General features: G+C 48.0%; 2 protein-coding genes across 2 annotated transcripts; one reads left to right on the plus strand and one right to left on the minus strand.

The window, feature by feature from the left end:
* Nucleotides 1-733: 733 nt before the first annotated feature.
* Nucleotides 734-4,539, minus strand: POLR2G (RNA polymerase II subunit G). Its single transcript, XM_080816421.1, has 8 exons — nucleotides 4,416-4,539; nucleotides 4,174-4,283; nucleotides 2,550-2,709; nucleotides 1,743-1,793; nucleotides 1,577-1,642; nucleotides 1,400-1,471; nucleotides 1,167-1,200; nucleotides 734-947 (listed from the first exon to the last, which is right to left on the minus strand). The coding sequence occupies exons 1-8, from the start codon at nucleotides 4,425-4,427 to the stop codon at nucleotides 934-936; spliced, it is 519 nt and encodes a 172-aa protein (XP_080672547.1). The 5' UTR covers nucleotides 4,428-4,539; the 3' UTR covers nucleotides 734-933.
* Nucleotides 4,540-15,975: 11,436 nt separating this feature from the next.
* On the plus strand, nucleotides 15,976-18,331 carry ZBTB3 (zinc finger and BTB domain containing 3). Its single transcript, XM_080816878.1, has 2 exons — nucleotides 15,976-15,994; nucleotides 16,444-18,331. Exon 2 carries the CDS (start codon nucleotides 16,495-16,497, stop codon nucleotides 18,046-18,048), a length of 1,554 nt encoding a protein of 517 aa, XP_080673004.1. The 5' UTR covers nucleotides 15,976-15,994; nucleotides 16,444-16,494; the 3' UTR covers nucleotides 18,049-18,331.
* Nucleotides 18,332-27,031: the final 8,700 nt, after the last annotated feature.

The raw sequence follows: 27,031 nt of genomic DNA on the forward strand, positions 1-27,031 counted from the left end.
TTCTGCACCAAGCCAAATACCACGCTTTCTATGACACAATTCTGCTTCCCAAGGAAGTAAACGAAAGCTGAAAAAGAAGAAAAAGGGAGGGGGAAAAGAATGACTGAGGTTTGCTGGATCAGGAGGCAGCCAGGAGACAGGCTGGGAGAGGGCATACCAAGGCAGAGAAATTATATGACAAAAGCAGAGTGTGGGCATCATGGGAAGGAAGGTGGCATATCTGTTTAGTCTTCCGGTCATTTCCCGGATTTTGACCGTGTCACCCCCGAAGGATATTTTAAGCCTGCTCCCATTTTCAGTTCAGCTTAGGGATCGATCAGCATTGAAAGGCCTCTGTTTGTGAAGCCATCCTAGCAAGGGCTGTGTTGGGATCCCAAAGTCTGGGTCATTTCTGTCCTCATGTCCCTCTCCCTACCCAACCATCTCGTCTCCCTTCACGCCCAGCTACACCCTTGGTTATGTTTAAGGGTGAGGGAAGCGCGAATACTCTCCAACTGGGACTCGGACTGGCTCTAATGACAGCATCATTTGCTGGAAGCCAGAGACCTGACATTAGTGCCTTCCCTTCAATGAGATCAACGTCAACCCTCTGCACAAGGGTTTAGTCAGATCCCCTGGGTCACTGAGGCTAACTGAGGCATCAGGCCACCAAAAGAGAGACTAGCAACCAACTGGGCTCCTGCCTTTTTTAAGAAAGAATTGTTCTTACCAAAGAAAGGAGGTAACACTTCCATGAGAACAAGGACCTTTATGGTTAGAATGCACAGTCAGAAATCTGGGGAGTTGTTGCTAAGCAGAAGAACCCAGTGTTTTCTGGGGACAGGAGTCCTCTCTGCCTCCCCACAGCAGCCAGACCGGGCCTCTGGACTCCATGAGGAGTGTGACCGCCACATCTCCTAGATGAGGACCAAACAGAGCAGAGGGTCCCCGTGCTCAGCTCACAAGCCCTGCAGAGAACAGGAAAAGAACATCAGTTGGGCTCAGAACTTGGGGGCAGCCATCAACCAGGCATTCCCCATCCCATGAGGCACATGTCCTGGATCTTCCAAGAGGACAGTCCTGAGTTTTTTTCATCTGCGACTCGGGCATGAAGTCCCACGTCCACCCTCTGCCTTCACACACCCCTTCTCCGGGCAACAACCTTGGATGCATGATCAGGCACTCACCCAAGTAATCGTCCATCAGAGAGCCAATAGCAAACTGCAGGAGGGAAGGCAGAAAGGAAATAAAGCCTGAGCAAGCGCAGAACTAGCCTCTAACCCCCAGCCCCAGGGCTTCTGCCCCAACCCATCCCCTCTTCCTTGCGAAGATCACAAAATCCCCAGGAACCCTCGGTGGTAAGAAATCGGCAGTTCCCACCTCTGCCTGGCACAGGCAAGAGGGCAGGCAAGAGACTCACAATGTCATTCTTGTCTACACGGGTCCCCACAATCTTCAAGCGGATCTCATCGTCCTGCTGAATCACAATGTCCTGGGGAAGAGGGAACAGGATACTCAGATACCCCCGCCAAAGCCAAAACCCCTCAAGAGGGCTCACTCCTCCTTCCACCCTTTCATGGACTTCCTCCCCACCCACCTCATCCATTGTCTTGTAACACGGTGGGTTGGAGTTGGGGTCAAACTCCATCTCTGATGGGATGGACTGAAAGGAAAGCAAGACTGGTCAGTGCTTTCCACAGGTGCTTCCAGAGATGATCAGGACTGGCGTCTCTCCTTAGCACACCCAGCACGCCCAGACTTACATGTCGAGAGATGAAGCAGGACATAGGTCCGATTTCTGTGAAGAGCCCCACCTAGGAGGACAACGAGTCTTTGAGGCTTTGTCTTTTATCCCCCAACTCTGGTAAGCTTCCCAACTTTATCTGACTCCTAATCATCATGTTTTAGGGGCACCTGGGTGGCTCAGTGGGTTAAACCTCTGCCTTCAGCTCAGGTCATAATCTCAGGGTCCTGGGATCGAGCCCCGCATCGGGCTCTCTGCTCATCGGGGAGCCTGCTTCCCCCCCACCTCCCCGCCGCACTCTGCCTACTTGTGATCTCTGTCAAATAAATTAAAGATCTTAAAAAAAAAAAAAACTTCATGTTTTGAAACCACTCTGAATGGTATCATCTGCTTTCATATCTCTCTTCTGCCAAGATTTCATTTTAAGTGAAACAAATACAGGCCAATCAAGGCCCAAGGCCTGGGACTTGTCAGTCCACAATTTGAACACTTGTTGATCACATGACCTTGGCCAGTAGACTTATGTTCTCCACACGGAGGCTTCTATAAAAAGGAATAAAAGCACACGCCTCAGTCGTCATGAGGTTTTGCGCTGGGCCTGGCCCAAGTAAGTACTCAACCAATGGAGGCTGCCACTGGTGACTACTCATTCTGACTTATAGGACCCTGAGGGAGGCAGCACTGAGATTACTGTACCATTTGACAGGTGAGGAATCTGGAAGCACAGAGTGACTTAGTCAAGGACACAGGGTGCGCAAGAGCAGTCGAGACCCATCTCCCGTCTTCTAAGCAGCCACCCAACTGCCTCCGCTCTGTATGGTCTCACCTTGTTGACTTGAGTGACAACAGCATCCACAACCTCCCCTTTAAAGGGCCGGAAAACAATGGCCTTGTACTTCACCGGATAAAGAACAAATCCTCGGCCTGGCTGGATCACACCGGCACCAATATTGTCAATGGTGGTGACAGCAATTACGAAGCCATACCTGTAAGGATGGGAAAAAGAAAGGCACTGTGTGGACAAGAGCCTCTAAAACCATCTGCAACAAGACGGTGGGCATGGGGGTTAGGGGACAGCACAAATGGAAGGACATGGCACCTCTGCCCACAGAACTTAATGCCGGAGAGAAGACACGAAACCAATCAGTATCTATAATGCCAAATGCTGCTCTCATAATTTCACAATAAATATCCAAGGAGGATATGGTCCTGAGCCAAGAGACCTCAATCTTGGGGATGCCTCAATCACCTAAGAAAAGCTTACTAAAACACCATTCCCAGGTCTGCCCCCAGTCTTGATGCTGTCTGGATGAGATGAGGCTCAGGAACTTGCATGTGCATTTTTTAAAAGATTTTATTTATTTATTTGAGAGAGGACGAGGCAGGAGGAGGGAGGAGACTCCCCATTGAGCATGGAGCCCCACATGCAGCTCCATCCCGGGACCCTGAGTTCAAGAGCTGAGCCCAAATCAGACACCTAACCAACTGAGCCACCAGGCCCCCTGCCTGTGTTTATTCCCATGTGGGAGGCCCAAGTACCCACAGTCCAGGGCTCATCCCAGCTCATTCACATCACCATGGGAGAGGCCCTTCTCTGCAGAGCCCAGAGATGTGCCATGCCAGGTCCTTTGGTCCTGTGGGATAGAAAAAAACAGAAGAGGGGCGTCTGGGTGGCTCAGTCTTTAAGCAACTGCCTTTGGCTCAGGTCATGATTCCAGGGTCCTGGGATCCAACCCTGAGTCAGGCTCCCTGTTCTGTAGGAAGTCTGCTCCTCCCTCTCCCAATCTCCCTGCTTGTGTTCCCTCTCTCGCTGTCTCTGTCATACAAATGGATAAAAATAAAAAAAAATAAAAAAATAAAATAAAAAGTTGTAAGAATCACGGAGGGGGGGGCGGGGTGCACCTGGGTGGCTCAGTGGGTTAAAGCCTCTGCCTTCGGCTCAGGTCATGATCCCAGGGTCCTGTGATCCAGCCCCGCATGGGGGGGGGGAGCCTGCTTCCCTTCCTCTCTCTCTGACTACTTGTGCCTATTTGTGATCTCTGTCAAATAAATAAATAAAATCTTTAAAAAATGAAAAAAAAAAGAATCACAGAAGGGGAACAGACACAGGAACAATGATTAGGCTGTGAGCCCCGTGAGTGCTGGCCTCATTCTATCTTCTTCCCTGCATTGTTCCCAGGGCCCAGGGCAGAACCTAGCACACAGCAGGAGCTTTAAAAATGTTTGCGGCATCAACGAAATGACCAATCTCTGCTTAAGGAAGACAGTCCTATGATCCGGCTTTGCAGAGAGCGCCGCGGGAACCCAAAGCAGGAAGCAAGTGCTTGCGTGGGGTGCCTGAGAGAGTGAGAGGGTTCCCCAGGATAGGTGACAGGTCCTTGCGGGATGAGTAGGAGTTGGGGAGAGGCTGGAAGCATCGGGCGCCGCGGCACGAAGGGCGCGGCACTCACTTGCCGGTGCAAGTCCCCTCCACCTCCGTGAAGAGCTTCTGCTTTACGGTGTTGAGCAGGTTGGGGCCGAAGTAGCGCGGGTGCAGCAGGATCTCGTGCTCCAGGGAGATCTGAGGGAAAAGTGGGATGGAGACCAAGTAAGGAGCTGTAGGGACATGGGGTCAAAAGCAACTCCTTGACCCGGCGCCCGCTTCGCTCTTCCTCTCAACCCTGCCCTCGCCACCACCCCGTGCTCCGCTTACGTGATAGAACATCTTCCCGGCGGGGACCGAACAGCTACTAAACCCACATGCGCCTAGGCAGACGCTCCTCCCGCCCAACCGGAAACACACTTAGCCTCACCGAACCTGCTTCCGGGCCTGCCCTAGAGAAGTGGGCGGGACTCTGCCCCCCTCCGTGGACCCAATTGGGCATCGCTATTGTAGGCGGGGATTCCGTTGACCCCGCCCCCTTTCACCACGCCCACCAGCCGTCCAACCTCTGGGCTCTCAAGTTAACAGTGTCTGCCCTAGAGTGGATGCTAAGTAAGTATTTTTTATTTTGTTTTATATTATTTATTTATTTATTTATTTATCAGAAAGAGAGAGAACAAGCAGGGGCAGCGGCAGGTAGACGGAGAAGCAGGCCCCCCGCTGAGCAAGGAGCCCCATGTGGGACTGGATGCCAGGACCCTGGGACAGGGATCCCAGCCGAAGGCGGGCACTTAACGACTGAGCCATCCAACCGCCCCAGATAAATACTTTCAAACGGAATTAATTAGCTAATAAAAGACAACATGAATAAAGCGCTTTAGCTGAATGCATTCCTACAGCAAATATTTGAAGGCTGTTTTCATACAGTAACCATAGTAAGTAGCTGTCTTTTTACATCAACCCCACCAGGCAAGCTTTACCAATGAGGGCCCAGGCCCAGCGGGTTGAGGTCACTTGAAGATCACTCAGGAGCGATCTCGATGTCCGACCCCAAGACTCTTGCATATTTGGGCATTCCAGATTTTCTTGCAGGCATTCGTTCAGCAAATGTGAAGTACCCACTCCTTGCCTGCAGGTCGTTAGGAGATGAAGCAGCCAAAATTAGAGCCCAGAAGGCAGTGCTCTCTCCGGATGTGAGAAACCAGGTCCTCTTTCCCCTCCCCCAACACACACACCAGGGGCTTAAAGAATTAATGAGCCTTGGGAACCTGGGTGGCTCAGTGGGTTAAAGCCTCTGCTTTCAGCTCAGGTCATGATCCCAGAGTCCTGGGATCGAGTCCCACATCGGGCTCTCTGCTCGGCAGAGAGCCTGCTTCCTCCTCTCTCTCTGCCTGCCTCTCTGCCTACTTGTGATCTCTGTCTGTCAAATAAATAAATAAAATCTTAAGAAAAAAAAAAAAAAGAATTGATGAGCCTTTGTCGGTTCCTTCAACTCTACCCACTTTTTTGTAGACAGTCCCTTTATTAAACTCACTTCAGTTAACCAGAGTAAGCATGCCATCTGTTCCCTGCTGAGACCCTGACTGATTAAAGGGCGGTGCAGAAAAAGGCAGAAACCACGGAGACACAGACCCCTGAGAAAGACTTAACAAGAGCCTCAGGTTCTAGAGCCAGGACAATCCTCGTGGCCTTGAGCCAATGCCCAGCACCTAAGCTTTTTTATGTTGTAAATAAAGGGCCTGACCCACCCTCCTGCAAGAACAGAGACTTCTGCTTCGTCAGAGGGGCCATACACCAGTTCCCATAGACATTGCCCATTTCCTAAAATTGTTGAGCCCACCAGTCTGCCATTCAGACTCCATGGATCCCCTTTGCAGGATCAGACAAGGAAGCAGATGAATGGGCCTCAGCAGTCCTAACTTCTGTTTCCAGCCAGCCTCTCCTCAAAGGCAACTTTTGTTTTGTTTTGTTTTTTATTTAAATTCAATTATTTAACATACAGTGTATTACTGGTTTCAGTGGCAGAGGTCAGTGATTCATCAGTCTCATATAATACCCAGTGCTCATTACATCACATGCCCTCCTTGGTCCCCATCACCCAGTTAATCCATCCCCCACCCCTCCAGAAACCCTCAGTTTGTCTCCTAGAGTTAAGAGTCTCTAATGGTTTGTCTCCCTCTCTGATTTTCTTGTTTTATTTTTTCCCCTTTCCCTATGATCCTTTTGTTTCTTAAATCTCACATATGAGCGAGATCATATGATAATTGTCTTCCTCTGATTGACTTATTTCGCTTGGCATAATACCTTCTAATTCCAACCACATCCTTGCAAATGGCAAGATTTCAATTTTTGATGGCTGAGTAGTATTCCATTGTGTGTGTATGTATATATATATATATATATATACATACACACACCACATCTTTTTTTAAAAAGATTTTTTTTTTTTGATAGATGGAGATCACAAGTAGGCAGAGAGGCAGAGGGAGAGATGGGGAAGCAGGCTCCCTGCTGAGCAGAGAGCCCGATGTGGGGCTCGATCCCAGGACCCTGAGATCATGACCTGAGCCAAAGGCAGAGACTTTAACCTACTGAGCCCCCCCAGGTGCCCCAGCACCACATCTTTATCCATTCATCTGTTCATGGACATATGGGTTCTTTCCATAGTTCGGCTATTGTGGACCCCTCAAAGGCAACCTTAAGGACAATGGGGTGCTGGAACAAGCTATAAGAGCTTTTTTTTTTTTTTTTTTTTTTTTTTTGGCAGGCAGCAAAGAAAGATTTATTGAGCAATAGCAAAGTGGTAGTACAACCTTCCCGAGGGGGAAGGGGACCTGAAGAATTTTGCCACCAGTTTCTAAGTCTAGGGGGTTTTACCGGCTTATTGGCAGGCTGTGTTCATCGATTAACCCTCTGTGCCTGTTATCCAATCAGGTTTTTGTCACGTGTCATATGGGAAAGAGTGGAGGTCTCCTTCCAGAGCAGTGTAAAATCCTTTAAAGGGTGGTTTCCTCTTAAGGTAGGGGGGCCCCTTGTTCCTGCCTGCCTGCCTTGCAATTATCCTTCATCATTCCCTCCTCTAAAGAGGTAACCCTAACTACTGTCAGGGGAAAAGGGCGACGACCGATCCTAGCTACTTCCTGCTGGTCAGGGGCATGGATGGGACTGTGGTCAGGGCTCCTCTCATCCAGATCTGTCACGGGGTCCCCTGCAGGTGTCTGGTTTGATCTCCATGTGAGGCTCCTTCTGAATCACCACCATTTGGAATTTGACGACCTTTATTCCGGAAGATCTAAAGTGGGTCAGGGTGTTTAGGAGGCAAGGCCAAATGCACAATGCAAGACCGAGTAGAGCCAGGGGTCCAGCGAGAAATAGAGCATGTTTTCGTGAACTCCCCACATACTGTGAGGAGACAGCAGGCAAAAGGAAAAAGAGTTCTCTGTGTCTTCTTGTTTCAAGACTAGTTCGAGGTCCTCTCTAGGTTCACAGAAGGATTTTGGTTCCTTGTTGTTAGGCCCCACTGGGGACCAGTGTTTGACCAGGAATGATGGATCTGGAACGGTGGCTCCAGGATTCACTTAGCTATCGGAGTTGCTGAAACCCCTGTGTGTGGGCCTTCCCAGACCAGCCCTTAACAAGCACTTGGTCCCCAGGGCGAAATGGGAGAAGTCAGTTATTTTGGGGCTGGGAGTTAGGAAGCTCTTTGCAAGAGGGATGAAATGATTAAAGCCCAAAGCCTTGGATACTCCCTCTGTTACCACTCTGAAGGGACTGCAGGAGTCCAAACTGATGTGATGGGGTCCATGATCAAAGGAGCGAGACTGATACAAAGCGAAGGTCAAGCAAAGCTTTATTTCACGCCAGCACTGAGAATCAAACTGACCGGTCGGGGCCGTCTCTTAAGGAGAGATTGATGACCCCCAGCTTCACAGACTAGCTTTTATAGAGCAAAGGCCACATGGTTGAGCCTGGCCAATGAGATTGTCTTCACCTGGCAGTACTTGTCCCTGCATTCTGGGCTCTGTTATCTCCACCAGACCTGACCCGTCCTTGTATTTGGGTTCTGTTATCAGGGACTGGTCGACCATATTTTACTGGTTTCCCAGACTTGCTTCTAAGTAAGTTCCCCCGGCGGGGAGGGGCAGGGTCAGTTTAAGTTTTACTGCATAAACAACAAAATGGCTATTTAACTGAGATGGAGTCGCTCTGGCTAAGTAGGTCCCTACACAAACCAAGGCATTTACAAGTGTCTTTATCACTTCCAAGCATTTTTTTTTCTTTTTGTTAGAGAGAGTGCACGTGTTTGATAGGGGGGCGGGGGCTTGAACGTACAACCCCAAGTTCAAGTTGCATGCTCTGCCGGCTGAGCCACCAAGTGCCCCCAGCCAGTTGTTACTATTTCAGAAATTTTGCAAGTCAGCTGTTAAATACAGCCTTTATTAAACATTTAATGCTGTTTATTATTATAACTTACAATTAAATTAATTGTACTAAAAAAAAAAAAAAAGGCAGGGGTGCCTGGGTGGCACAGTTAGTTAAGTATCCAACTCTTGGTTTTGGCGTAGACCATGATCTCATGGTTGTGAGATCAAGCCTCCTGTAGGGCTCCCCGATCAGCATGGAGTCTAATTGAGATTCTCTCTCCCTCTCCCCCATCCCTCCCCCTCATGCTCTCTCTCATGAACGAATGAATGTGTATATATATATGTATATATATATGTGTGTGTGTGTGTGTGTGTGTGTGTGTGTGTGTGTATATATACACACACACACATATATATGTTCTTTTTTTTTAAGGCAGAGGTGATGTAGTTTTTTGGTTTTTTGTTTGTTTCTATTTTTGGAATGTTGATGAGGTTGGTGGGGTCCAGAGTTGATGCCCAGAAAAGAATTCTTGAGATGTCTTAGGTGCAAAAAAAGTGGTTTTATTAAAGCACAGGGGACAGGACGGCAGGGCAGAAAGAGCTGCCACTGATAGGGTTGGACTGTGAGGAACAACAGATTACAACCTTGGAGCTGGGGGGAAGTAAAGATAAGGGAAATTCTAAAAGGACTTTCATTTGCTAACGAAGACTTAGGATCCTGGAGGAATGTTATAATCTGCCTATTTCAAGTATTTGTCAATGGGCTGCAATTTATAAGGACATTTAATTTTTTTAAAGATTTTTATTTATTTATTTGACAGACAGAGATCACAAGTAGGCAGAGAAACAGGCGGGGGGTGGGGGGATGCAGGCCCCCCCGCCGAGCAGAGAGCCCGATGCGGGGCTCGGTGCAGGGCTCAATCCCAGGACCCCGGAACCACGACCTGAGCCGAAGGCAGAGACTTTAAATTTTTTTTTTTAAAGATTTTATTTATTTATTTGACAGACAGAGATCACAAGTAGGCAGAGAAGCAGGCAGACAGAGAGGAGGAAGCAGGCTCCCTGCTGAGCAGAGAGCCCGATGCGGGGCTCGATCCCAGGACCCCGGGATCATGACCTGAACCGAAGGCAGAGGCTTTAACCACTGAGCCACCCAGGCGCCCTGAAGGCAGAGACTTTAACCCACTGAGCCACCCAGGTGCCCCATAAGGACATTTAATTTTATCTACATTTCTTTCTGCCTTTGTTTCCACATCAGAGATATAGATGAAACAAGTTTGGCAATGCACTGATAACTGCTGAAGCCGGATGATGGATAATACTGGTTTCTTACATGTCTCCTTCTATCTGTGTTGGACATTGTTCATAATAAAAAGTGAAGGAAAAAAACCCAAAGGTAATTATGATAATTCTAATTTATAATAAGAAATACATATTTGGTCTTCTCCGTTCCTGGCCCAGAGCTCCTAAAAGACTTAGAGTTTCCTAAGTGATAACAGTGTTAAAAGGTGTCTTCTTGATATTCATAACAAACCCCTCTCAAACCCAAGTTTATGTTAATGAGATGACATCTGAAAATCACCTAATAATAGGGACTGGGTGCTGGGGGAACCAACCTGATGACTGAAAGGTTGGATCTTTCTGTCTCAACCCCCTGACCTCCAGGGAAAGGAGAAGGGCTGGAGGTTGAATCCTTGACCTTTGGCCAACAAGTTCATCCATGGTGTGTGTGTAATGAGGCCTCCATGAAAACCGAAAAGAATGGGGTTCGGAGAGCTTCTAGGTCAGTAAATACCTGAAGACCCTGGTTGAGTAGGGCCCTAAAAGAGAGCCTAGAAGTTCCATACTCTTTTCCCATACCTTGCCCTATGCATCTCCTCCACCTAGCTATTCCTGAGTTATATATCCTTCTATAATAAACCTGTAATCTAGTAAGTGCAATGTGTCTTTGTGTTTCATGAACCACTCTAACAAATTAACTAAACCCAAGAAAGAGTCTTTGGAGAATGTATAGCCAGTAGGTGAGCTCAGGTGACAATGTGAACTTCCAGCTGGCATCTAAAGGGGGGAGGGGGGCGGGGACAGGGAGCATTCTTACAGGCCTGAGCCCTTAACCTGGGGAACCCCATATTATTACCATGTAGATGGTTTCAGAATTGAATTGAATTGTAGGACACTTGGCTGGTGTTTGAGAATTACTTGATATGCATGGGGTGGGGGGGAACAGACACTGTGTTTAGAGTCAGAATTACTAAAAGATACTTACTACTCACCAGTTCCTGGGCCTGGGGTACCTGGCTGGTTCAGTTGGTAGAGCATACGACTCTTGATCTTGGGGTTATAAGTTCAAGCACCATGTTGGGCTGAGAGATTTCTTTCTTTCTTTCTTTTAAAGATTGTATTTATTTATTTGACAGACAGAGATCACAAGTAGGCAGAGAGGCAGGCAGAGAGATGGAGGGAAGCAGGCTCCCTGCTGAGCAGAGAGCCCAATGCGGGGCTGATCCCAGCACCCCGGGATCATGACCGGAGCCGAAGGCAGAGGCTTTAACCCACTGAGCTACCCAGGCTCCCCTGGGTAGAGAAATTTCTTTAAAAAGTACAACAAAATCTTAAAAAAAAACCCTCATCTCTTCCTAATTCTTTTCCCACAGTTTACTATTATCAATGCTCTTGCGTTCATTTACACCTATTGTGTCTGTGTGGTATGGCAAAATACTATAGTTGCATATGCAGGCTAAATCCGGTTGCTCTGATATCTTCACCAGCACTTGACACTGTCAGCAAGGTTTGTTTATTTAGCTATTCTAGTAAATGCGTAGTAGTAGCTCATTGTGGTTTCAATTTTCACTTCCCTGATGACTAATGATGTTGAACATCTTTTATGCGCTTATTTGCCAAGACTGATGTATGCAAGACTCAAGTCTAATTCTGTCTCTCCCCTTTTTGTAACCCAATGGCTTCCCAGGGTAAAAGAGGGCTGTGGCCTCCATTTTGACCTCAAACTTTCTAGTTGGGGTCTTCATTCCAGCATGTCTCTTGGCTCTAGCGGAAGACCCTGAGGGCAAAGCATCCCTTGATGGAAACCAAAACTACCCCTTCATGCATTAGGGACGGGCCTGAGCCTGCAAAACCCCACCCATGATGGCGGGTCAAGACAGTGACCCATTTGACCTTCTCCGCCTACCTCCCCTGACCCACTTGCCTTTGTCCGGCATTTTCCTTAAACAAACATGGGAGTATTTTCAGCACTTTGGAGACAGTCTACAGTCTTTGAGATGGTAATCTTCTGTCTTCCCCGGTGTTAGCCTCCCTGAAACTCTTTTCATGTTTCACCACCTCTTGTTTCTCTGCCTTTGGATTTTGTCAGCAAAGACTGGCTGAACCTGGTCTGTCTCTGAGCTCCTCAGGCATGGGTTGGCCTTGATAAATTTTCCCCAAGCCCTGATCCCTTTGCTTCCAAAGCCTCCAGATCAGAGAGAGACAAGCTAGGATGGAAGAGAACAGCAATGGCTACCAATCAGCTGTACTGAGATTTGGCACACAAAGCAAGTCTGTTGGAAGATTCAGTTATCATTTGCTATCTCTCTCTCTCTCTCTCTTTTTTTAAAGATTTTATTTATTTATTTGACAGAGAGAGAGAGAGAGAGATCACAAGTAGGCAGACAGGCAGGCACAGAGGGAGAAGCAGGCTCCGTACTGAGCAGAGCCCCATGAGGGGCTCGATCCCAGGACCCTGACACCAGGACCTGAGCCGAAGGCAGAGGCTTAACCCCCTGAGCCACCCAGGAGCCCCTGCTATCACTTTTTAGAGAGGAGCCCTTGTGATGTCAGTCACTGTTTCCTAAAGACAAACAGTAGTAGCAGGTCCTGCTGGAGGGCGATCTCTGAGCAAGACCATCCATCCCCGCTGCCCCCTTCCTGGTTCTGGGCTCCTCCCTCTGTGCCACCTGTTCTTCCAACAACTAGGATAATCCTGCCCCCAACCAAGTCTAAATCCTCTGGCCATTGGTACTATGACAACCCTGAAAACCACCCTGCAGACACTCTAGGAAGATAGATCTACAGAATGGTTAGGGGTATGGTTTTGAAGATAGTCTTAAACTCAATCTCAGCTCTGCCTTTTATTTTATTTTTTTTAAAGATTTTATTTTGATAGAGATCACAAGTAGGCAGAGAGGCAGGCAGAGCGAGAGGGAAAAGCAGACTCGCCGCCGAGCAGAGAGCCCAATGCGGGGCTCGATCCCAGGACCCCGGGATCATGACTGGAGCTGAAGAGAGAGGCTCTAACCCACTAAGCCACCCAGGCACCCCCAGCTCTGCCTTTTATTAGCCGTGTGACCTTGGCCAAGTTATGTAACCAAGGTGAAGCTGGCATTTCTGCCTAATCGAGAGCAGAAAGACTATTTTGGAATTAGAGATTATATCTTTAGCATGCTGTTAGCCCTTAACAAATGCTAAATAAATGGTAGATGGTTATCTAACTTCCACTAATACACAAATACATAGAAGAAAAGCTTTTCAAGCTTTTTTCTTGGGGGAAAATTGATATTATAAGTATGAAGTTTCTTTTGGTATTTATTTATTTACTAAGATTTTTAAAAATATTTTTATTTGTTTATTTGACAGAAGGAGAGAGAGAGATCACAAGTAGGCAGGCTGCTGAGCAGAGAGCCTGATGCGGCGTTCCATTCCAGGACCCTGAGATCATGACCTGAGCCGAAGACAGAGGCTTAACCCACTGAACCACCCAGGTCCCCCTAAGATTTTATTTTTGTAACCTCTACGATAGTCGTTGGGTGTCTGCCTTTGGCTCAGGTCGTGATCCCCGGGTCCCGGGAGCAGGGAGGCTGATGCAGGGCTTGATCCCAGGACCCGGGAATCACAACCTGAGCCGAAGGGAGTCGCCCAACCAGCTGAGCCACCCAGGCACCCCGCAACACAGCAAATGTAAAGCTAAAACAAGAAATTTCAGGGGTGTCTGCCTGGCTCAGTCAGTAGAACATGTGATTCTTGATATCAACGTCATGAGTTTAAGCCCCATGTTGGACACAGAGCTTACTTAAAAAAAATTTTTTTTTAAACCTAGGTCCAGTAAGCGTGGCAATCCCAGAGTGTGGCACACACTCAGTCTTTGTGCCCAAACTCTGACTCACCTTCATTCGATCTCTTCTGAACCTGTAGAAACCAAACTGCTTCACCTTCCTGAACAGCCTATGTTCTTTACTGCTTACCAATTCCAGCAGTCCTCTACTGTACAGGGGGGATCCCTCTAGTCCCTTGGTTTTAAATACACCATCTATATGCTGATGACATTCCCCAACATGTATCTCTAACCCCAGCATTCCCCCTGATCTTCAGGCTCACAAGTCTTAACTGGCTAAGAGGAAGCTCTACTTAAAGGATCAGAACCAGAACTCTCGATTTCCCACTGCCCCCCTCTCAGAAAATGGTTCTACCAGCCACACCACTGCTCATGCCAAAATTTTGACTTTTGTTTCTCTTGTTCCTAATTTCCTACCCTTGTTTTAGCAAATTCTGTTGACCTAGCCTTTCTCTCCAGCTTCATCCACCACTACATTTGTCAAGGCACCATCATCTCCTCTGGGACCATTCCCACACCTTCCTCCCTGCTCCCACTTTGATCCCCTATGCGTCCTTCTCCACTGAGTCACCAGGATAAGCCTCTAAGGACTAGAATCATTAGCAGAACATTCCTCTACTTAAAACCCATCAATGGGGGCGCCTGGGTGGTTCAGTGGGTTAAGCCTCTGCCCTTGGCTCAGGTCATGATCTCAGGGTCCTGGGATCGAGCCCCACATCGGGCTCTCTGCTCAGCGTGGAGCCTGCTTCCCCCCCTCTCTCTGCCTGCCTCTCTATTTGTGATCTCTCTCTGTCAAACAAATAAATAAAATCTTAAAAAAAAAAATCAATGGCTTCCCATCCCAATCAGAGTAAAACACAAAGTCGTCTCTGTAGCCAATGAAATTCCATGTACTCATACCTGTGTGAGGCATTTTCTTCACATATCAAGACAATATCTCATAATAGCTTGAAAACCGAAGCAGATGTGAGAATCCATCTGTCTTCTATTAAGCCAGACATTAAACAAATTTGGGGAAATATAAAAAAATGCCACTAATTATCACTACATTTTTTTTTGTTTTTAAAATATATTTTCCCCAAAAATGATATGTTGCCTACATTAATTTTAATTCCTATGCAATATAGTGTGGCTTGGGGGGTATCTTGAAAAGATGGGATCTCAAGCCAAGGTCAATATGGCCCACAGGGCTCAAGTACAAGGATGAAAAGTTGATTAATGTCCTTAATTTCTGATTAGGTCTCATTGGAGGCCTTAGCTGCAGGACAATGTGAAGATACTTAGTGTGGTGGGTGAAGGGGCGAAAAGGGGTGTAGTGCACTGAGTTACCCCTATGGAAACCCTGTCAACACACATTGCCCTGGTCAGAGAAGAGACAGGTATCCGTAACTCCCAATTAATACCCCTTCTTCTGCTGGTTGCCTAGGTACCCTCAAAAAGATTTATTCAGGGAACCTGGGTGGCTCAGTGGGTTAAAGCCTCTGCTTTCGGCTCAGGTCCCTCATCAGGCTCTCTGCTCGGGAGGGAGCCTGCTTCCTCCTTTCTGCCTGCCTGCCTACTTGTGATCTCTGTCTGTCAAATAAATAAATAAAAAGTCTTAAAAAAAAAAAAAGATTTATTCAGAAGCAATCACACTCAAAGAAAAAAAAAAAAACAGCCAAAAAACAAAAACAAAAAAACCCCAAAACAAAAACAAAAACCATGCTACCATGTTCTTGGAGCTTAGTCGGTGGAGCGTATGATTCTTGGTCTCAGGGTCCTGAGTAAACGCTCCATGTTGGACATCGAGCCTACTTTAAAAAAAAAAAGAAGAAAAAAAAAAAAGGAAGAAGTAACCACACTCTTTATTCTCCTATTTTCCTGTGCTGGTAAATTTTAAGGCCATGCCCCCACTCCCTCCCTTCCATCTGCACCTCCAAGGCCCCTGCAGACACAGAGAAGGGCACTCTAATTTCTTCATTGTAAATTGACTACAGGAATTAGGCTAAGGACGGTATGATCAGGTGTAAGGACACCACCATTTCTGACCCAGGGGTCTGGAGCCACCAGATTAGGATTTTTGGGTTCTCCCTTTCCCAGCCACCCTGAGCACAACACCTTGCAGAGCCGCGGGCCTCGAGCCCAAGCCAGAGGACTTTGCGCTCATCTCCATAGAGCCGCTCCCCGACCTCCTACCGCCGCAGGTAGATGAAGCTCAGCCAATCACGAGGTCTCTGGGGCAAAGAAGGCGGGACGACGAGGAAAAGTTTAGGACAGGAGCGCCAACCAATCCTACGCCTAGCTTCCGGAGTAACGGGCACCGGCACCCACTTACAGACGCCACTCAGAGCGGGGGGATGGTTAGTGGACAGTGAACCAATCCGTGCCGAGGGAAGGCCAATTTGAGCCAATGAAAACTGAGGAGGTGGGAGGGGGCGGAGCTCGCCTGTGGTTTCTCGCTGGTGGGTGAGGGATCGGCTTTCTCTGCTAGTTCCCACCCTAGGACTTCTTAGCCCCTGGAAGGCGAGAGAGAGGGGCTCAGGGGAGTTCTTGGAGTGGGGCGTAGAGGTACCTCCCGGGAAGGCCTAGAAGCAAAAGAGACTCCTAGTTGGGGAAGCTGCTGTAAGCCACTGGGTGGGCATCGAGGAAGCGTAGGCTGGTTAGGGGGCGGGACTTCCGGGGCGTGGTTTTACGGTCAGGGGCGGGGCCTGTTGCTAAGGTTGAGCCGAGGGGCGGGGCTAAAAGGAGATCACTGGGTGTGACTTGGGAGAAAGAAGGGTAGTAGTTTCAGCGGGCGTTTTGGGGCCAGGACGGTGTTGCCAGAGGCTTTGGGGTGGCAGGTGAAATCTCAGGCTGAGGTGAAGGTTACTGGGGAGGTTACCTGCCCTAACCTACTGTCCTCTCTTCCCAGGGAACCACTGGTGGGGCCCTTTCTAGGGTCCTTTTCCCTTCGTGGGGTGCTATGGAGTTCCCAGAACACAGCCAGCAGCTGTTGCAGAGCCTGCGAGAGCAGCGGTCCCAGGGTTTCCTCTGTGACTGCACCGTAATGGTGGGTAGCACCCAGTTCCTGGCCCATCGGGCTGTGCTGGCCTCCTGCAGCCCGTTCTTCCAGCTTTTCTACAAAGAGCGGGAACTGGACAAGAGGGATCTGGTGTGCATCCACAATGAGATTGTCACAGCCCCAGCGTTTGGGCTGCTTCTGGACTTCATGTATGCTGGCCAGCTGGTCCTGAGGGGGGATACCCCCGTGGAGGATGTGCTGGCGGCTGCCAGCTACTTGCACATGAATGACATCGTTAAAGTGTGTAAGCGGCGGCTGCAAGCCCGGGCCCTGGCCGAGGCAGACAGTACCAAGAAGGAGGAGGAAACCAACTCACAGCCCCCTAGTTTGGAGTTTTTGCCCACTTCCCGTGGCCCCCAGCCTTCGTTGGCATCTGCCGAGACATCAGGCCACTGGGGCAAAGGGGAATGGAAAGGCCCTGCAGCTCCCTCACCGACAGTCTGTCCTCCAGATGAGCCACCAATGCCCGGGGGGGCTGACACGACCCAGCCTGGCGTGGAGGTCGACTCCCCACATCTCCGGGCACCTCCTGCACCAGTGGCTGATGTCTCCCTCGCCAGCCCCAGTAGCTCCACAGAGACCATTCCTGCAAACTACTTGTCTTCAGGCCTTCCAACAGTTTCGGCAGAGCCTCTGGCTCCCCTTGATGTGGGTACTGAGAGTCTGAGGATGGTGGAACCAAGGGGTGCTGGGGGACCACTGCAAGGCTTCTATCCTCCTGCTCCAGCAGCTGCCCCAGTCCCTGTCCCTGTTCCATCGCAGGCTCCAGCACCCGCGGAAGCTGAGCTGGTCCAGGTGAAAGTAGAAGCTATTGTGATTTCTGACGAGGAGCCCGATGTGTCCGAGGAACAGCCTCAGGGGCCCGAGGGACTGTTCCCGCCGGGGGGAGCAATGTATGGTGGACAGCCCCCTCAGCCCGAGGCTTTTGAGGAGCCGAGAGCAGCCGGACTGGAGGAGGTGGGGCCAAGTGACCACTTCCTGCCCCCGGATCCTCACCTACCCTACCATTTGCTGCCAGGTCCAGGGCAGTATCCCCGAGGACTGGTGACATCGCCCTTGCCTGCGCCCGCGGCCCTGCATGAGCCACTTTACCTGCCTTCTGAGTATGAAGCAACCCCAGGAAGTTTTGGGGTTTTTACCGAGGACGTGCCCACTTGCAAGACATGTGGGAAGACCTTCTCATGTTCTTACACACTAAGGCGACACGCCACGGTGCATACACGCGAGCGACCCTACGAGTGCCGCTACTGTCTGCGCAGCTACACCCAGTCAGGGGACCTCTACCGACACATCCGCAAGGCTCACAATGAGGACCTGGCCAAACGCAGCAAGCCGGATCCAGAGGCTGGCCCCCTCCTAGGAGTGCAGCCCCTCCACGGCTCCCCGACAGCAGACAAGCAGAACAGCGGTGGCGGAGGACCACCTAAAGATTTTGTACTCGGCCCCAAAAACTGACACCTGCAGGAGGAGCATCACAAGCCGATGCTAGGCCTGCTCTTGCCATCATTAGGGGGCAGCAGAGACTGGAAGCTTCTCTTTTTCCCCTGCCGGGGCGGGGGGCAGAAGGAACCTCTTGCGCAGGCGGGAGATTTCCCACGGGTTTTTCTTTACCCAGCCAGACAGCAGGACTTTCTGGAGCGGGTGCATCTCGGTCAGCTCCTCTCCAAGGGCACTGGGAATTTTTCTGAGCTGTAATTGCTTCCCACCCTGCCTTCTGGACCATAAAGCTAGCAGTGAAAGTATCTCTTTGGACCGGTGTCGGCTGGTTTATTCCACAAACCTGCGTGCCTCCTGATTCTTTCCTACTTCTCCTGCCGATCTTTTAGGAAGCTGACATCTGTACCTGGGGTAGGGTTCAGGGTCAGGTTGCTTTTGAGGGAAAAAAGTGGGACAGGCAGAGGGCAATATGGATTTGGCTTAGGAGAAGTGTACTAATGAGGGAATCATACCCAGTGATGGTTTATCGTTGTAGTTGAGCTCCCGTGTCCTGGGCTGTACTGAGGACTTCATAAAAATCCTCAATTCTCAACAACTTTATGAGGTATTAGCACTTCCCCTCCCCTTTCCTTTTTCCACAGGCAAGGAAATGTGAGACCCCAAAATCAGGTTAACCTTTTTTTTTTTTTTGAAGATTTTATTTATTTATTTGACAGACAGGTCATAGGTAGGCGGAGAGGCAGGCAGAGAGAGGGGAGGAAGCAGGTTCCCCGCTGAGCAGAGAGCCCAAAGTGGGGCTCGATCCCAGGACCCTGAGATCATGACCTGAGCCGAAGGCAGAGGCTTAACCCACAGAGCCGCCCAGGGGCCCCCAGGTTAATCTATTGAGGGTCACAGGGCGAGTTAAGGGGCAAGCCAGAATTTGAGTCATGGGCTTCAAACACCATGCCCCCTGTGCTGGGTTAGAACGTCGTTGAGAGTTAACTAAGAACCAGCAGTTTGCTCGTTCATCCTCATGAGTGTTCGGCTTTGCTACCTTACCTCTTCGCCTCTACTTCCAATGTAGAAAGTCTGTGGGTGACTGTTTCAGCAACAGACACTGTTCATGATGACTTGAAATCGTTGCCTGTGTGTCCTGATGTGAGTTGAGGTCCCTGAAGATGACGAACCCAAAGGCAGAAAACACGAAGCTCTGGGGTGATGGGCTTGCGGGGGAGGAGGAGGGCCTGTGGTATGGGAAAGTTGGGGGCTTGGGAAAAATGAAAGCGAGGAACTCCAGATGACCCAATCTTAACAGTTCCTCTAGTCCAACTCCCTCACCTGAAAGGCATGAGGACAGCCTTGAGAAGTCAGATTACTCGGTTGTGGTCGCACAATGGTTACTGGCAGTAGAGACCCCAGAGAAATGGGGGTCTGGGGTGTTGAGGTGGGTTCTGGGAGCTCTGGGCCGGTAACAGAAGGGGCATGCTCTTCCGTTCTCTGTGAACCGTGGTGCCATAGGGTAGGAGGGCTCCCGAAAAACCCTTCTCGATTCTGCACATAAGGAATCGAGTGCAAAAAAAAGCAACAAGGAAGAGTTAGGAGATGAAAATGAGTCACTTTTCTGAATTTATTTTCTCTCTTTTTGTATTTATCTGTCCTCCTCTGCATTGTAAGCTCTTGCCAGCAAGCTTCCGTTTCTGAGTTAGAAGAAGGCGGACCGAACATCAGAGGTTTGGCCAAAGGAAGCTCCTTATCTGGGGCATTGAGGGAAGCAAACCATTGATGCTTAACATTTCCACAGCTGAATGGATTCTGTGGCTTTCGCTTCCTTGTGTTGGAATAACCTTTTAGTTTGTCTTCCAAATGGCTAATTTTATTTGTGCAAATATATATTCCTACTTTAATTCCTTGGCATCAGTAACAAGGCAAGACATACATACACACGGTAAGTTCTTCTAGCCGAGTGGAACACCTTTTCCAACATCTTGCCTAGAGTAACTATCGGTTGCCTAAAAACAATCAGTTGCCTTTAAAAGGGTAAATTTTGGCCACCTGGGTGGTTCAGTTAGTTAAAGCATCTGCCCTCCACTCAGGTCATGATCCCAAGGTCCTAGGGTTGAGCCCCGCATTGGGCTCCCTGCTCAGCGGGGGAGTCTGCGTCTCCGTCTGCCCCTCCTCCACCTGTGTTCTCGCACGTGCTCTCTCTTTCCCTTTTTCTCTCAAAATTTTTATTTTTTTATTCATTTTTTAAAAGATTTATTTATTTATTTATTGGACAGCGGGAGAGACAACAAGAGATGGAACACAAGCCCGGGGAGGAGGAGAGGGAGAGGCAGGCTCCCTAGCCTGATGCCAGGGCTTGATCCCAGGACTCTGGGATCATGACCTGAGCCACCCAGGTGCCCCTCAAATAAATTTTTTTTTTAAAGATTTTATTTATTTATTTCACAGACAGAGATCACGAGTAGGCAGAGAGGCAGGCAGAGAGAGAGGGAGAAGCAGGCTCCCTGCCGAGCAGAGAGCCCGATGCGGGGCTCAATCCTAGGACCCTGGATCATGACCCGATCCGAAGGCAGAGGCTTTAACCCACTGAGCCACCCAGGCGCCCTCAAATAAAATTTTTAAATAAAAGGGTAAATTTTATGATATGCGAATTGTATAATAATTATATATGTGGAAAGAAAGAGGGGCGCCCGGGTGGCTCAGTTGGTTAAGCAGCTGCCTTCTGCTAGGTCATGATCCCAGGGTCCTGGGATCAAACCCCACATCAGCCTCCTTGCTCCTTGCTCGGCAGGGAGCCTGCTTCTCCCTCTCTCTCTGCCTGCCTGCTGCTCCCCCTGCTTGTGCTCTATCTCTCTGTGTCAAATAAATAAAATCTTTAAAAAAGGGGCACCTAGGTGGCTCAGTTGGTTAAGCAGCTGCCTTCAGCTCGGGTCATGCTCTCAGGGTCCTGGGATCGAGCCCCACATCGGGCCCTCTGCTCGGTGGGGAGCCTGCTTCCCCCTCTCTCTCTCTCTGCCTGTCTCTCTGCCTACTTGTGATCTCTGTCTGTCAAATAAATAAATAAATAAAATCTTTTTAAAGAAATATTTTTAAAAAGGGGGGTGGGGAGAAAAAATAAAATCAGTTGCCAATCAGAACATCAATTCCTAAAAGCAAGACATAATATGGTGTCTACATGTATATATCATGCGTACTATTTCTCTAGACAGTCTGGAAAACACAATAACCATTGTTACAGTCTTGGCCATGTGTAACACCTAAAGAGGATCTGTTGGCTTGGTGTGGTTCTCCTCCAGAGCCAGCATTCGCTTTCAGTTCCCAGCAGGAGACGCCGGTTTCCCTGGCAGTGGAAATTAGGAATGTGCGAGATGTCGAAGGCAGCACAACAGCCAACACGAAAGGCCACGGTTGTCTCACTGTATCTGCTGGTCGCCGGGGACAGTCTCTACCAGTCTATAGAGGTGTGAGCAGTAGAGAATTTTCTCATGTCCGGGGTTCTCGATGGTCTCCTCCGTGAATTCAAGGAACCACAGGTGAGCTCCTTCAACCCCTCAGTCGGGGGAGCTTGTGACACTTTTTTTTTTTTAAGATTTTATTTATTTATTTGTCAGAGAGAGAGAGAGAGAGCGAGCACAGGCAGAGTGGCAGAGGGAGAAGCAGGCTCCCTGCGGAGCAAGGAGCCTGATGTGGGACTCGATCCCAGGACGCTGGGATCATGACCTGAGCCGAAGGCAGCCGCTTAACCAACTGAGCCACCCAGGCGTCCCGAGCTTGTGACTCTTGACCTCGGGGTCATGACTTCAAGCCCCATATTGGGTATAGAGATTAAATACATAATCATAAAAAACAGAACTCATTATCCCCAGAGGAAACAGAGTCTATCGCTGGACAGTCCTCATTGTTGGATAACGCTGCATTTTACTGAGCCAGGATCAGCCTCCTTTTATGAAGGTAAGGGTCGGGCTCCAGCCTACCAAGAGTTTCACCCTGAAATTTTATTTTTGAGCTATAAGTGGATTTAGTTTTCAGACAACCACCTTTTGCTCGCCAGCTTTAGCGATACAGTTCTTTTAAGATTTTTAATTTCGTGGAGCGCCTGGGTGGCTCAGTGGGTTAGGGCCTTTGCCTTCAGCTCAGGTCATGATCCCAGGGTCCTGGGATCGAGCCCCACATCTGGCTCTCTGCTCAGTGGGGAGCCTGCTTCCTCCTCTCTCTGTCTGCCTCTCTGCCTACTGGTGATCTCTGTCTGTCAAATAAATTAAAAAATAAAAATTAAAAAAAAGATTTTTAATTTCGTTTTAAGTAATCTCTATGCTCAGCGTGGGGTTCGAACTTACAACCCCAAGATCCAGAGCTGCACACCATACTGACTGAGCCAGCCAGGTGACTCTAGAGCTTTAATTCTAATTTAGGATTTTAATTATTTTCTTTCTTTCTTTTTTTAAAGATTTATTTATTTATTTGAGAGAGAGTGAGAGAGAGCATGAGAGGGGAGAAGGTCAGAGAGAGAAGGAGACTCCCCATGGAGCTGGGAGCCCGATACAGGACTCAATCCCGGGCCTCCGGGATCATGACCTGAGCTGAAGGCAGTAGCTTAACCAACTCAGCCACCCAGGTGCCCCCCCCCCTTTTTTTTTTTTCTTAATTTAACATCTTTTCTTAACTGGCAGTTTTGTAAGAGTATGATTTCATTTGCTGCCTATTGTGTCTTCAATCACCAGACATTTGACCAGACTTAGCTTCACAAAAGTCACCATTTCAGTCCTTTGCTTTGGATTTCCATTTTATTTATCTATTTTTGTCTTGCTTTAGAGAAGAGTGTGTGTGCGTATGCACAAGGCTGGGGATTGGGTGTGGGTGGGGGCAAGGGGCAGAGGGAGAGGGAGAATCTCAAGCAGGTTCCACATCCAGTGTAAAGTCCAATGTGGGGCTCTATCTCAGGACCCCAAGATCATGACCTGGGCCAAAATCATGAGTCAGATGCTTAAGTAACTGAACCACCCAGGCATCCCAACTATTTATTTTTTTAAGTGATCTCTCCACCCAACATCGAGCTCAAACTTGGAGATAAGAGTTGTGTGCTTGACTGACTGAGCCACCCAGGCGCCCCTGAATTTCAATTTTAATGTCGCCAAAGCCAATGTTTCCAAAGATGATTTACCTGGAGATATACTATTTTTATTGTAAAATATATTTACTTTTCTGGGTTTTTGTTTTGTTTTGGCAAATGATATGAAATCTTCCAAAGTCCCCTACCCAATTATCAGTAAGTGATTTTGGCATGCACCTCTAAAGGAACTCTTAATATATTTATTTTTAAGATTTTATTCATTTATTTGAGAGATAGAAAGTGACCGAGAGAGACTACAAGCCGGGGGAAGAGGCAGAGGAAGAGGGAGAAGCAAACTCCCCACTGAGCAGGGAGCCTGATGTGGGGCTCGATCCAGGACCCTGGGATCGTGACCTGAGCCAAAGGCAGCTGCTTCAAGGACTGAGACACCCAGGCACTCCTAAAAGAACTCTTAAAAAACAAAACAAAACAAAACAAAACAAAACAAAACCAAAAACAAAAACAACCAGGGGCGCATGGGTGGCTCAGTGGGTTAAGCGTCTGCCTTCGGCTCAGGTCATGATCCCAGGGTCCTGGGATCGAGCCCCGCATTGGGCTCTCCACTCAGTGGGGAGCCTGCTTCCCCTCTCTCTCTCTGCCTGGCTCTTTGCCTACTTGTGATCTCTGTCTGTCAAATAAACAAATAAAATCTTAAAAAAAAAACCCAACAAATACTGAATACCATAATCATACTCAACAAAACTGACAAAAATCCTTTTCTCCACCCCAACAATTCTGGTTCAAATTTATCTCATAAACTTGTTTATTCTTAAGATCTTCTTTAAAGATTTTCTTTTTTTTATTAAAAGATTTTATTATTTTTTTGAGAGAGAGAGAACATGAGCAGCGTGGAGGGGCAGAGGGGAATGGAGAAGCAGACTTGCCGTTGACCAAGGAGCCCAATGTAGGACTTGATCCCGGGGCCCCAGGATCAAGACCTGAGCCTAAGGCAGATGCTTAACAGACTGAGACACCCAGGTGCCCCTAAAGATTTTATTTATTTTTATTTTTTTTAAAGATTTTATTTATTTATTTATTTGAGAGAGAAAGAGTGAGAGAGAGTATGAGAGAGGAGGAGCTCAGAGGGAGAAGCAGACTCCCCAAGGAGCTGGGAGCCCGATACGGGACTCGATCCTGGAAGTCCGGGATCATGACCTGAGCTGAAGGCAGTCGCTCAGCCAACTGAGCCACCCAGGCGCCCTAAAGATTTTATTTTTAAGTAATCTCTATACCCAGGATGGGGCTTGAACCCACAATCCTGAGATCTAGAGTCATACTCTAACTAGCCAGCCAGGCACCCTTATCTCAAACTTTCAGTTGTTTTGGGTTTTGGGCTTTTTTTTTAATAGAAGATTTCATTTATTTATTAGAGAGAGAAAGAACAGCACACGCACACAAGCAGGGGGAGGGGCACAGGGAGAGGGAGAAGCAGGCTCCCCCCTGAGCAGGGAGCCAGACGTGGGACTCAAATCCCAGGACCCTGAGATCGTAACCTGAGTGAAGTCAGAGGCTTAACCAACCCAGGTGCCCCTCAGTTGTTTTGTTTTCAAATCAGAATCCAAATCCAGAATTCAAATCAGAATCAGAGTCACATTTCTTTGGTTGTCTTAAGCCTTTTTTAATCTATAAGTTCCTCTCTCCTTTTCCCTGCATTTTTAAAAAAGATTTTATTTATTTATTGATAGAGAGCATGAATGCAAGCAGTGGGGGCGGGGGGGTGGTGTGGAGGGCTGAAGCAGAGAGAGAATCTCAAGCAGACTCCCCGCTGAGTGTAGAGCCTGACTTGGGGCTTGATGGCACAACCCTGAGATCATGACCTGAGCTGAAATCAAAAGTCAGATGCTTACCTGACTGAGCCACCCAGGTGCCCCTCCTGCAATTTATTTATTGAGGAAACTGGGTTATTTGTCTTATAGTTTCACAGTTCACAGTTTGTGGATTATATCCTCACGATACCATTTAACACGTTCCTCTGTCCAAAAGTTCCTTTGAAAATAATAGTGTAGGGGTGTTTGCGTGGCTTAGTGGGTTAAAGCCTCTGCCTTCAGCTTGGGTCATGGTCCCAGGGTCCTGGGATTGAGCCCCACATTGGGTTCTCTGCTCAGCGGGGAGCCTGCTTCCCCCCCTCTCTCTGCCTTACTTGTAATCTCTGTCAAATAAATAAATAAAATCTTTAAAAAAAGAAAGAAAGAAAATAATAGTGTAGGTAGTATGTGGTTTTGGCAAAACTGTAAAGGTGGTGGGCAGGAGTTGGGAAGACACTGGTCTAAATTGTCCCTTCTGTGCCCAGGTATGTACCTTCATATCCACAATGCTTTCCCATCAATCAAACCCTGAAATTCTGCATGGAATCTATTAAGGATTAATACGGTGAGCTGCCTCCCCCACCACAAAATTCTGAGTACAGAGATTGAGGTGCCCTCTGGGATTCCTTCAGGATGTGGGCTGGCTGGATCTCCCCTAGACCCACAGGTGACTGCCTATCTTTGACAAATTTCTTGTTCATTAACATCTCCATTAGAAGGCAGTCTTCGAAATAAAGACTGATAAGTAAGCCTGACCATTTGGTCTCTTTGCAGTGCTAATAAAAGGATTAGTGCAATAAATTTAATTTTTTAAAAGATTTTATTTATTTGACAGAGATCACAAGTAGGTAGAGAAGCAGGTGGTGGGTGGGTGGGTGGGGAAGCAGTCTCCCCACCGAGCAGAGGCTTGATGCGGGGCTCGATCCCAGGATCCTGGGATCATGACCTGAGCTGAAGGCAGAGGCTTTAACCCACTGAGCCACCCAGGCGCCCCTAGTGCAATACATTTCTAAAATACGTTTTTAAATACCAGTTTTATTTTTTTCCTCATTGATGCAGAAGATAGCTTAGTATAACATCAAGTCTTTGGAAGAAAAAAAAAAAAAAAGATCAGAAAGCAAAACTTACTCAAAGCAAACATGCAACCGTGACATAATTTTGCCAACAACCTAGGCTTAGAAACTTAAGCAGCTTGGAAAAGGAATGAAATACTCTATTTCTGTTAGTTCTGTCCTTGGACTTACAAGATTATTTGGTAGAAAACCTTTTTATTGTAAGTTCTGTTATTTAAGGGTAGGTGGAGACACAAAGAGGACCCTGACTCTTTGGGGGTGGGGGGACATTACTGATGAAGGGAGAAGAATTCACGCGTACTTAGCAAGACTAAGGGTTTGGGGGTTTTTTGGTTGTTCTTTCTGGAATCTGTTAGGTGATAGCTAGTGATGCATGCTTACTACCTCCACTCATGAAGGTTGAGGCAGTGCTACATGATCTCATCTACTCTGTAGAACTCAAACATTGTGGACATTATTCCCAACAAGTACACAGAAATGACAAAGGAGCTTGTGGTTGATGGAGCCTCCTATTGAGATGACCACACCAGATCTGCAGCCTGCACGGATAAAGGTTCTAGAAAGTTCTATGGCATGCTTCAGCACTAGGGAAGGAGAACCCTTTCTTATTATTTCCCTCCTCTGTAAGGAACTGAGCTCTTGCTAAATACGAGGTGACACATGAAGAAAAGATTTATGTTTTTATCCTGTTTTCATGGTATTGTTTCAAGACAACATGGCAATCTATTTTTCCTGTTTTCTTTTCCTTAGAGAAAGGAGCATACTATACATACGCACCTATTAAAAATTAAAATGTTTACTTGGGGTTTTTTGTTTTGTTTTTTTTGGCACAAGGGCTAAAGAACTGTTAAATACTTAAATGCCTGACTCAAGGTTTAAGATAGAAGAGTTTAATGAAAAAATAAATAATTATATTGTATGAATGTTCTGAGTATGAACAATAGCAGAGGCTAGAAATTATTACCAGAAAAAATAGAAACCAGATACTTTCACGGGGGGACAAAGAATCTGAATGTACATGGAATATT

This window comes from Martes martes, assembly GCF_963455335.1.
Source record: "Martes martes genome assembly, chromosome: 10".
Classification (NCBI taxonomy): domain Eukaryota; kingdom Metazoa; phylum Chordata; class Mammalia; order Carnivora; family Mustelidae; genus Martes; species Martes martes.